The sequence below is a fragment of the Protomyctophum parallelum genome (assembly GCF_964188405.1).
Source record: "Protomyctophum parallelum genome assembly, chromosome: 16".
NCBI classification, from domain to species: domain Eukaryota; kingdom Metazoa; phylum Chordata; class Actinopteri; order Myctophiformes; family Myctophidae; genus Protomyctophum; species Protomyctophum parallelum.
The window spans coordinates 12067793-12079121 of NC_139711.1; the positions used below are offsets into that span (position 1 = coordinate 12067793).

The 11329-nt window shown below is 43.8% G+C and overlaps 1 protein-coding gene across 2 annotated transcripts in view; it reads right to left on the reverse strand.

The window, feature by feature from the left end:
* unc5a (unc-5 netrin receptor A) overlaps positions 1–5336 on the reverse strand; it is a 278720-nt gene extending 273384 nt beyond the window's left edge. For both annotated transcript variants that reach the window (XM_083785438.1, XM_083785437.1), the window contains exon 1: positions 5239–5336. In XM_083785438.1, coding sequence (XP_083641564.1) covers positions 5239–5335 — 97 coding nt within the window. In that variant the 5' untranslated portion in view covers position 5336. The remainder of the gene's footprint in view (positions 1–5238) is intronic.
* Between the last annotated feature and the right edge of the window lie 5993 nt (positions 5337–11329).

Consider the following 11329-nt stretch of genomic DNA (forward strand, 5'->3'; position numbering starts at 1 on the left):
CCAGACCAAAAATTGAGTAATTGAAACAAAAGGGCAGGCGGTGTGACAGAGATGTATAGTGGCTTGACTCTGCAGAAAATAACCACCTCCCGGACTCCTCCCCGTTTACAGGTTCATCTTCTGTCTGTGTGTGTGTGTGTGTGTGTGTGTGTGTGTGTGTGTGTGTGTGTGTGTGTGTGTGTGTGTGTGTGTGTGTGTGTGTGTGTGTGTGTGTGTGTGTGTGTGTGTGTGTGTGTGTGTGTGTCCTCGCCTGGGCGCTGGTCCTGTGTCCTTCCCCTTCTCCTCAAAGACGGCAGCCATTTGCAAATGACACACGGCGGGGTTGTGGGGGGAGGGGGGCAGGACATATTAAGCTCTTCGGAGAGATAAGAATTGCGGGCATTTGTCACCAAATGGCGCGTGCTCATTCATCGTTTAAGCCGACCTGTGTTGACTTGCACTGTTTACCTTCTATTCTTTTATGCTGAACTACTATCAACACCTCCATTAATCAAAGTGACTTCATCCGGTGAAGCAAAACCTTGCAGGCCTCATGCGGTAACATGAGGATTTAATTCATCTGTATTCCTGCTTAATATAGAAATCTTCAAACGTAGATAACAGCCAGTATATAAAAAACATTTATTTAATTAATCCGGTAGTGAATATAAGTAAATGTGACTCCTTTGTCATTCCAAAATCATCCAATTCTAATTCTATTAGCGTTACAAAACTCTAAATAACGCTGCGCTCTCTTGAGGAGTGAGATCGTATTAATTTTCCCCCTCATCTTTCTTTTTTTCTTTCTAAAGTGTAATTTCCATTTTGCATGATGCATTCGGCACTTGTACATCATGCTAATTCGCCGGGCTCGTATCAGGGGCAGGGAAAATAAATAATTTTATGTTAAGTTCCTTTCCCTCAGTGAATAACTCTTCCCTCTGCATGCATCATTTGAATTCATCTCTCACAACTGGAGGGAGCAAAATCTCTCTCTCTCTCTTTCTTTTTGGTAGTAAATTAACACTGCCATGTGACAGGCCATGCCCCCGCAAATCATTTGCCATGCATTAGCTATGGGACAGAGAAGAAGTGATTTTAAATTCTCTTGACCTGAAGGCAATTTCCCCCAATAAATTATGCTAATTTCTGCTTTCTCTCCACTCCTATCGCATTATTTCAGAGAGTCAGTGAAGGGAGACAAAATGAGTTGAGATTACAACAACCCACAGATGATTGAAACTAGCATTATGAGGCACAAGACCAGAAAATCTGTTTCTTTGTGTGTACCTCTACCTGTAGGCTCGATTTAGACAGCGCTTCTCACAAAATGTCAGTTACTTTCAGCGAGTGAGGGTGTGTGTGTGTGTGTGTGTGTGTGTTTATATTACTGGATACAGTATGCACTATGCATACAATATGCAGGCTCTAGACCAGATATGACATGCAGTAAATATAAATCTGGCTTTCAACAGGTGCTGTGAAAGGCCTGGTGAGGTGACGCAAGCCTACCTCCAACCTTTTAAAGTTTAAAGGAAAATATTTAAAGGAGGACAAGCAGGAAGGAAAATGGGAGGCGTAACCAGGTGCAAATTAGGCTTAACGATGATGATGTATTGTTCATGATTGTGCATGATTCTCTTGTAACAACTGCTCTTGCACATCATTAGGGGGTCACACCCTATATAAATTGTGCAGAGGTGGTTGCTCACACAAAGAGGAAGTGGTCTGATACTCCCGTAAATCCCCCTGCGCCACGACTGATCCTGACAACAATTGCCTGGCAACGCTCTCATTGAGCAGGGAGAAAACAAAGGAGAAGCCAGTTCATTTACTCTGCGCTGGCATTGGACTGCCGAGTGTTTCATGAGCTTCTTTTGACGAGGTAACGGGAGACAAAATAGCACACGTGGGGACTAACGAGCAACGGCTTGTTTGAACGCTAGGCAGACGTGTGAAGCAATAACGATGACAACGGAAACACCACATAAACAACATCATCATTGCACAGCAAACTACACACTCACACGCCCACACAAACGCACAATACATGTATTAAAATTATTGTACTGTACGTATGTACATGTGCAGTGCACCCTCCCCCCACCACCCCCCAACACTCCTTTGTTCTGAAGATTGAAAGCGCATAGCCCCTGCGTCCACCCTGTCAGATCGCTGACAAAAACAGTGAAAGGTAAAGTAGGCCAGCAGCTCACATCTAGACTGACAGCCTTGCCTTTATTACTGACCGAGTTATGTTTCCCCGCAAAAAAGACAAGTCGGCTTTTGATACCCTCCGAACGGCAGCGTCAGCAGCTTTGCCCCCTCTATAGAGGATACACTACTAACGGCTCCGTGCAGCAGAGAGAGACTGTCCCGGCCCCTCGTGTGCAAAGAATTGGCTCCAGAATCGCCTTCCAATCCATTTCTGGAACTCACTCGCTGTCTATATAAGACACCCTCTCCTTTGCCTTTGGCTGCACGCTGTGTTGGGGGGGGGGGGGGTGTACTGGATTAATGCGCCTCAGTCCTCAGAGCTGAAAGGCAAGCTGAATAAAAAAATTAAACCCAGAGAAGGGATGCTTCCAAAGTACCAGGCCTGAGTTGCGTCATGTAATATACAAGGCACCTTGCAACCCTAACCTTGCAATACCCACCAGAATACAATTACATCAACTTCGGCAATGCATCACAAAACGTCTGTAGACCCCCCCGCGCAAAGTAAATACCACCTCACCGCTATTTACTTAGTTATGAAAAATGGGGCTCCCTGGAGCATGACTGTTTATTTAATCTTAATGTATTCATAATTATGCACTAATTAATACAACAGAAAAGCCCCCGTAATTCATCATCTCGTGTTTTTTCCCGGTGTCCCGGAGCAAGAGCAGGCAATTTACACAACTTTTTTTTAACATGTTTGCCTTCTGTCCGACGCCGAGGCAAACAGTTGGGGAAACAAGCACGGGAGCAAATGGAGTGTTAACAAACGCAGCAGAATGTGCTTTGGACTCTGGGCCGCTTCCAGCTGAGTTGCATTGTGAGAATGCCTTTTATTAAAGCCTGACACTTCAATCGTAACGGCAGTGTCGTGCCAGAAATAGCCAATCTGCAAGCTTACGGTGCTTTGTGATCACGACACTTTGTGAGCTTGTAGATCTGCTATTTCCGGCACGCGACACCGCCGTTACAAATGAAGTATAGCCTCTAGCATCCCTAGGCACAGTACATGAAGTCCTTTTAAAGAATAGTCTCATTAGAATCCATCTGCTTTACTGTATTTTTGTGGAATTTTAAAGACCCCGCGGTGCAAAAAAACACAGGGTGCAAAAAACTAAACTGCTGATGTGTGTCTATACTTTCATTTTACTTTTGGCATCCGTTTGGACAGATGATATTCAAAAGCTAAATGCTAATTGATTTGGCATTTAATTAACACCGGCATAAACACCAGCAAATAAAGTGACATAATTGTTGTATTGTACAGTGTATTCACACACTGTTAACCCCCCCCCCCCCCAGTGTTTAAGAATGCAAAATAAAAAGAGTGCAAACTAACGTGTATACTATATAAACAGACCAAAAATGCCCCCCCCCCCCCCCCAGTTTTAGACTCAAGAGTAAAATGAACAGTGTCTGTAAGCTATAGTGTGACTATAGCCCTACCATCTATGAAACATCATTGCAACAGAAGTGAGAAGGCCGTACGCATGCAATATCTATGTAATTAATAAAAATAAACATTTGTATGTGTGACTACTGCCACTGCTAGTCTGATCCTTCACATTTGGCTAACCTCCTCCTCTCTCTCTCTGTTGGTTGTCTTGTACATGGATGCACATGCATTTGCATAGCCCTCAGCGGTGTCTAGCCCACAGCCACAGGCAACACCCCATCAAATCTTATAAACTTGTCGATACGAGCAGGTTGTCCCTGGCAACACAAGTTCTCAAGGTGGGGGTGGTCTATATAGGGAGTACTAGGGACCACCAGGGGATTGCAGATATAACCCCCAATTACTTACGAGTCTGTAGCTCTGATAGTGTCACGAATGGAACCAAAGTAATGGTCCATTTGGTTCCATTTGTAACACTCACAGAGTTAGATGAACAGAGGATTTTACAGACTAAGGTCCCAGTCCAACTCCCAGACAAAATAAAAATCATATCAAATGGGGGTCCTTGAAATAAAATAAAAGGGGGGGGGGGGTTGATATTTGGTGGCAACTCTTGGAATTAATGCAGCAGCTCAGCATCCTCTCAGCATCCATCCATCCAGGCAGGGAGGAGAGAGGCACCGTGGACTGGAGTCAAATGATTCTCCTCTCTCTAAGCTACCAGCACAGCACACTTTTAGCCAGATATACACATATAGGTACATGCAGTACCTGCAAGCATTAACCATATATAAGCCATTTGCTTTATCAGCTGGATTCGCAAAACCACGGTACCATCACAGATCCTAACAGTTTGAATAGATCTGTAATTAGGTTTGTAGATTTATTTATTTTTTACTGGGCAGTCTCAACAGTCCCCCCCCCCCCCCCCCCCCCACATCATACAATTACAGTCCGATCTGAAGATCTAGTTTGTGTATTTCTGACGGTATAGCCAGCTACGACTTGCTTCAGTCTGTTCGTCTAAATCGTGTAGTTGTAACTTCTCATTTAATTCACAAATGGAAAAACGCGAGCAGCCTATACCCACTACTGTACTGTACATTGTATACACACACACACACACACACACACACACATTACATGCAGCCTGCAGCTACTATAAAGCAGTGAAAGCACAAACCCACCCGGAACAGCACAAAGCAAGCATTCGTGCTGGCTAATGTAATATCTGCATGTCTTTGTCAAATGTAAGGCACACACACACACACACACACACACACACACACACACACACACACTCTCTCTCTCTCTCTCTCTCTCTCTCTCTCCTACACAGTATACAGCAGGCATGTAACCTTGACGACGGCTGTCAAAGCTCAGCTCTCACAGACACACACACACACACACACACTGACACACTCCATGAAACGACACAATAAAACAACCGCTGTACACAGCCAAAGCAAACCCGTTAATAATAAACTTGACACACGTGTGCGTTCCGCGGAACAACACCGCCAGCCTGTGTGCAATAATGTGTGAATGAATGTATGTGCTCCTTGTGCTCGTTTAAATACATCCTCATCATTCATGTCGTGTTGTAATACATTATAGTGCATGTTATTCTTTTAACTACTCACCGCTGCAGGTGAACCGAGCCAGGATGAGAGAGAACATGAGGAGGGTTGTAGAAGTGAATCTACAGCAGCGGACAAAGGAGCAGAAAAACGGCATCATGTTTTTCTGTACAGGTTCAACTTTCACAAGACAAGACGGCGGTTAAAAAGAGTTATAGGGGCCCAAAGAAAGAGGCGTCGGTGTTTTGTTTTCAGTGTTGTTCTCAGTTGGACTTAAAACGGCGTCTTCTCCCTTCTTGTCTTCCACATGCGAGTCCTCCCTGCGTCCTCAGCGCGTCGTATCCTCCTCCCATACCTTCACGTCCATCGGTACAAACCGTGTCTCGCTGTTGTGCTCGGTGCTGTGCGCCGTAACTACTCTGTGCTGTTGCTCAGAAACAACCACGCATCAGCAGCAGCAGCATCACAGGTGTGGCGAATAAAAATTATCGCACATCTCAGCAGCGCGGCGCGGCTTTTCGATGTTTTCTGTGTTTCCTCTTCCCCCCCCCCCCAAAAGACCTGCAACAAACAAATCCCGTTCAGAAACTCTGTCCCGAGCAGAGAAGCATGCAGCAGCAAACCAAACGCGGCGGTTTCACACTCCACCTATCTCTCTTTCTCTTAGTTTTTTTGTCTTTTTTTAGAGAATGAATTATTTTCCTCCAGAAACGTTGTGCTGTTCTGTTCAGAGAGAGACAGAGAGAACATCTGCTTGCGCAGCAATGATGTGAGTGAAGCTACTGTGCTGCGCGATTAGCGGAGACACAAAACCAGGAGCGGAATCTGGACGGAGTGGAATAGGATCATGGAGCGTCCTACAACAAGCGATGCGATGCTTTTATGTTGTAGTAGGGCCTAAGTAGGCTATATCACTCATATTATGAGTGATTTTGCAATCTTTAGGATTTCATTAACCCCGGCCGGGTTAGTGTTATTTTATCATCTCTGGGATCCCAAAACACACTGCAAAAATACTCTGTTCATTCTAATGGATAATTGCATTATTGTTTTTACAATAACTAATAATTTGCTTATTTGTAACCGCGTGTTTAATGCTGCTCTAGCTCTTAACCAAGTCACTCTTGGAAATCTCAATGAGTATTATTTTTTTACCTGGTAACTAAAGCATGTGATAAAGTGAGTGTCTAGGCTACATACAGAACAAATTGGACCTGTCAAATGTGTTCCATACGGTATTTGTACAGTCTCAGAATTACAGACCTGTGACTCATCAAGACCCCTGGGGGTCCACGGACCCCACATTGAGAACCGCTGAGTTCTGTACATTGTCTGGCGGAATATCGTGTGTTTTTGAATAACTATAGGCCTACAAATACCAATTCATCACACACATGTTCAGCCAATGCAAAGGCAGGGGTTGGTGGGGAATTATTTCACCCGTGTGACTTTTTTTTACGGCTTAGTTTTACGGCTGCAGATTTTCATATTATCTGCATAAAATGAAAATGATGAATAGGACACAAGTCAGATCAGGAGCTACTTTACATGCAAATCCACGGCGGAGCACATCTGCATGTCATTGAGTTTCAAATACATCTGTCGCTCTGTGCTACACGATGTATCAGTGATGGACAAAGCACACATTATGTGTGAGACTGTGTGTGTGTGTGTGTGTGTGTGTGTGTGTGTGTGTGTGTGTGTGTGTGTGTGTGTGTGTGTGAAAGAGAGTGAGAGAGAGAGAGAGAGAGAGAGACTGCGCTGCGCGCGCGCGTGTGTGCGCTGTGTGTGAGACTGGGTGTGTGTGTGTGTGTGTGTGTGTGTGTGTGTGTGTGTGTGTGTGTGTGTGTATGTGTGTGTGTGTGTGTGTGAGTGAGAGAGAGACTGTGCGCTGCGTGTGTGTGTGTGTGTGTGTGTGTGTGTGTGTGTGTGTGTGTGTGTGTGTGTGTGTGTGTGTGTGTGTGTGTGCATGCGCACGCGTGTGTGTGTTTTGCAGGATGATGTACAAAACACACATTACCGAGAATCTTCATCTCCCAGCTCTCCCAGGAGCGTGGATTTATGATTTATGGAACCATTCTCCTTTGCATACAAGACAAGGAACACATATACATTTTGCCTCGCATCATCAGTGACAGTGCTACAAATAGAGGTGTATCAGTTATAATCAAGTTAATTGATTTATTAAAACAATCTGAAACTATAGGTCAGTGGTTTTCAGCCAGTGCTCCAGGGACCCAGCTAAATGGAGAGTTGGTGACCACATGGAACCAAATGGACCCGTACAGGTCCATTTGGTTTAATGTTACGCTCTCAAGAGTTAAATTGTTGTTAAACATCTGCATTACTTAAGAAGTCTAGTCTACACAATTAGGCCTACAGAATGTAGAACAACGTCGAATTAAACACATAAAACAAATAGCGGGTTTAGCGTATTACGCAGGGCAGAAACATGGATTAAATAGCGTGGAAAGCACAGGTTATGCAGCAGAATTGTTAATATGAAAAGGATAGAAAACTACTGGTATAGGTCACAATGTGCAACATATGTGGTTGATACAGTGTAGAAGAAAAAAACAAAAAACCTAAAGAAGATTTATTTGATTGGTTATTTGATTAATCGAGAATTAATCAATAGCATTATAACAGGTGTGTGTGTGTGTGTGTGTGTGTGTGTGTGTGTGTGTGTGTGTGTGTGTTTATTCATTGGAGGGAAATTAGCTCGACGGCCATTTTACCAGCTAATTACATGGTTCATGTAGATGGATGATTCCTCAGATGGGAGATCAGCTATTATGCAAACTCATTAAGCATCCCTTGCTAAAGGTCAAAGTCACATTGTCTGGGATGGCCGTGCACGTTCACGCGCATGCAACAAACATACACACACACACACGCACACACACACGCACACACACACACACACACACACAGTCTATGCCCCAGAGTCCTGTTTTTTCCTTTTTCATTGGTCGATGAATGGTTAAGGGCAGGAAAGACACACGACTGTCCTCTATTCATATGGCATGAGGGAGAAGAGAGTGAGTAAGCCGCACGTGGCCGGTCGCTGGTTGCTTATAATGAGCTCTCACTATTATTCTCCTAATCCCGCTCGGTGTCATGTCAAAGCAGTGCATGTGCCCGGCCGTACGGAGCGTGACTGTCCCCTCAGGTCACACGTCACATTAGACAGCAGGAGCCCAAGCTTAGAGACCTCTGTGGTTCTCCACATTTATTTCCCCTTGGATCATCCAACCTTACTTCTGACATAAGCCGAGACACCCACCCCCCCCCACACACACACACACAGACAACACACGTAGAATCTAGTGTGTGTGTGTGTGTGTGTGTGTGTGTGTGTGTTTTCCTTGGATCATCCAACCTTACTTCAAGTTCTGACATAAGCCGATACCACCACCACCACCACCACCACGTTCCATTCGATCCCGGGCTCCCCAAAGTTAGTGTCTAAGGGCTATATCTTGCGCCACCCCTTAACCCTTATCCCTAAACTAATTTGCCATTTTTTCAAGTTCAAATAGCCGATCTACAAGCTCACAATGTCTCGATGAAGATCGTCTAGTTGAACTATTTGTTTGTTGTTATGTGTCCTTGAGCAAGACTCTGAACCCCTAATTTTGGTGCCTTGCATGGTTTCCTCCGCCATCGGTGTATGAACTGTGAATGGGTGAATGTAATGCATAATAATCTATGTAAAGCGCTTTGTATAAAAAACTCTATATAAATGCACCATTTACCATTGAGATATTTAATGTAACGGCACTAGCATATACAGCCAAGTATAGGGTGTAAGTGGTAAAAGAAAGTCAGGGCAAAGCAGGCTCTGGCATAATGTCACTTCATGTTTGTATGATTCGCCCCCCCCCCCCGAATCTGATTGATCTGTGTGTGGTCGAGTCAGAATACACGGCTGGCTGACGGTGTCTCATGGCCTCGCACGTCTGAAGACGGTTGTCAAGTCCCAGATGAATGGCTTGGGCGTGTTGCTGCGTTTGGAAGTCGCGTTGGAGTTCTTGAGTGTGACGTTGAATCGTAGCGGGATCATTACATCTCCCACAAGCCTCGCTTGCCACAGATTCTTTCAGACCCGGCAGCACCCCGTACCCTGCCTGCCGCATATTCTCCTTCAATCACCCTACAATGAACAGCGACGGCTCTTTAGGGAGTTGACACGTTCGTTGTTCATCGATTTGTGGTGTTGTAATTAAATTTCCCTCCATCATCGGGTTGAGTTACAATATCCCAAGACTTCAAACTGCTTGTTCCCCCACAATCAATCATGAATCTGAGACATAACTACTATTCCTCTCCTGCCATCTTGAATTATTCACCGGAGTCATGACTCAAAGAGGCCTAGAGTTAGTGATCCATACGTATTAAGAAAACATGAGGCTCATTTGTACAGTATGTTACACGCTGGGGTGGTTTCGGACGGTGTTGTCTCCCATAAACCTCAGCAATTATGCTCATAACATATTCAACCCATAAAGACAACTGATTCGCTTGGTCGGTCATCATCGATCTGGATAACACAATCTGTGTCCGGTGTGAAATTAATATTAGTTGTTGTTTACAATCAACATAGTCGGTCCCTCGAGAAGACAGCAGTGCAAGTCACTGTCTCGATTCCAGCACAGAGTTCTGGAGAGAGAGAGAGAGAGAGAGAGAGAGAGAGGCTATATCAGCTTCCATCATCATGACCACAGCTTCACAGCCTGTTGTTTTGTTTATATCAAATTAAAGTGCAATGCTACTCCGGAGAAATATAATTGACCACAGCCTGATATTAAATGACTGTAAAGATCTTAATAAGCCATGAACGGATTGCATATTACATTGCAACCCACTCATGAAGATGCAGTGCAATAGAATTAAATTGAGGATCAAATTTGCATGCCACAGCATTTTAGCCATTCATTATTATGCAAAACAGCCCTACGATGATCAATAGTGTATCAATTTAATGAAATGTTATTGATATGAGTGTACAGGAAAAATTTATTAGAAAGCTAAATAAATCACAGTAATACAAAGCACATGTTAAACAAGTAGGTAGGGCTATTATGTGTTTAAATTATATCACCCCATTCTGGGTTATATATAATAGTGTTGCTTTCTGAGTACAGATACAGGCTTAATGATGATGACCTTACATGCTATGAACTCCTTTAAATGTATACATTGAGTATATATACTCATGCATTTGTGATTCTAATTAGACCAGAATTGGTGAAGTTATTTAAGCACTCCCTCTATCGTTAATACATTCATAAGATGCACTGCATACTGGAATCGCGTCGTGCTCAAACAGAAGCACTTAAGTAACATGTAAGTTTATGATGTGCACGTGTTATGCTTTGCTGTGACTTTATTTGATTAAATTAGTTCACATGAGCAGAGATAACGTAGCATCTGTGTGTTCTAACAGCGCATACTGTATGTGTGCTGTCTCAGCGCGGAAGAGGGGAAGCGGGATGAGAGCGAAGATCATAGGGATCATAGGGAATTATAGAGCTAGACCACCGTTTCGTTTTTTTGACGATCGGCTATTTAAAGAAAGGTTTTGAATAGGGCTTAATTTGCTAAATAGGTAGGTGGGTAGTAGGTATACTATGTACAGCATGTGTATTCATTGTATACTTGTATAGTATTTCATAATACAGATATATTTTCAGTTGTCAGTTTATTTTCTATTTATTTGTTTGCTTATACAGTAAGTTGATGAATAAAATGTCCAAAAGTATGTTAATACAATACAACAATTGGGGTGGTTGTATTTTGTTGTCTCCCTGCTCTTCTGTTGAGGCATTCAGATTTAGCACCTTTGACGAAAAATAAGTCTGGTATCAGTCATGCTCTGGTTTGAATAAAAGAGAGAACGGACGAGAGACAGGACAGCTGCATGTGAGCCATTTGAGAGGACGACAGCAGAGAGAGAGGGTTGAGACAGTTGAGGGAGAGAGAGAGAGACACGAAGATAGATGAGGCAGACCTGCTGAAGGTCTCCCATTTCAGCCTCGCAGACTGCTGATGAAGCTGAACCTCCAATATCGCAGCCCTTCAGCTCCGATGATTCCTCCATTTTACAGATATGGCCCGAGAATGTTCTTTGATGAAAATGTAGAATGGGATA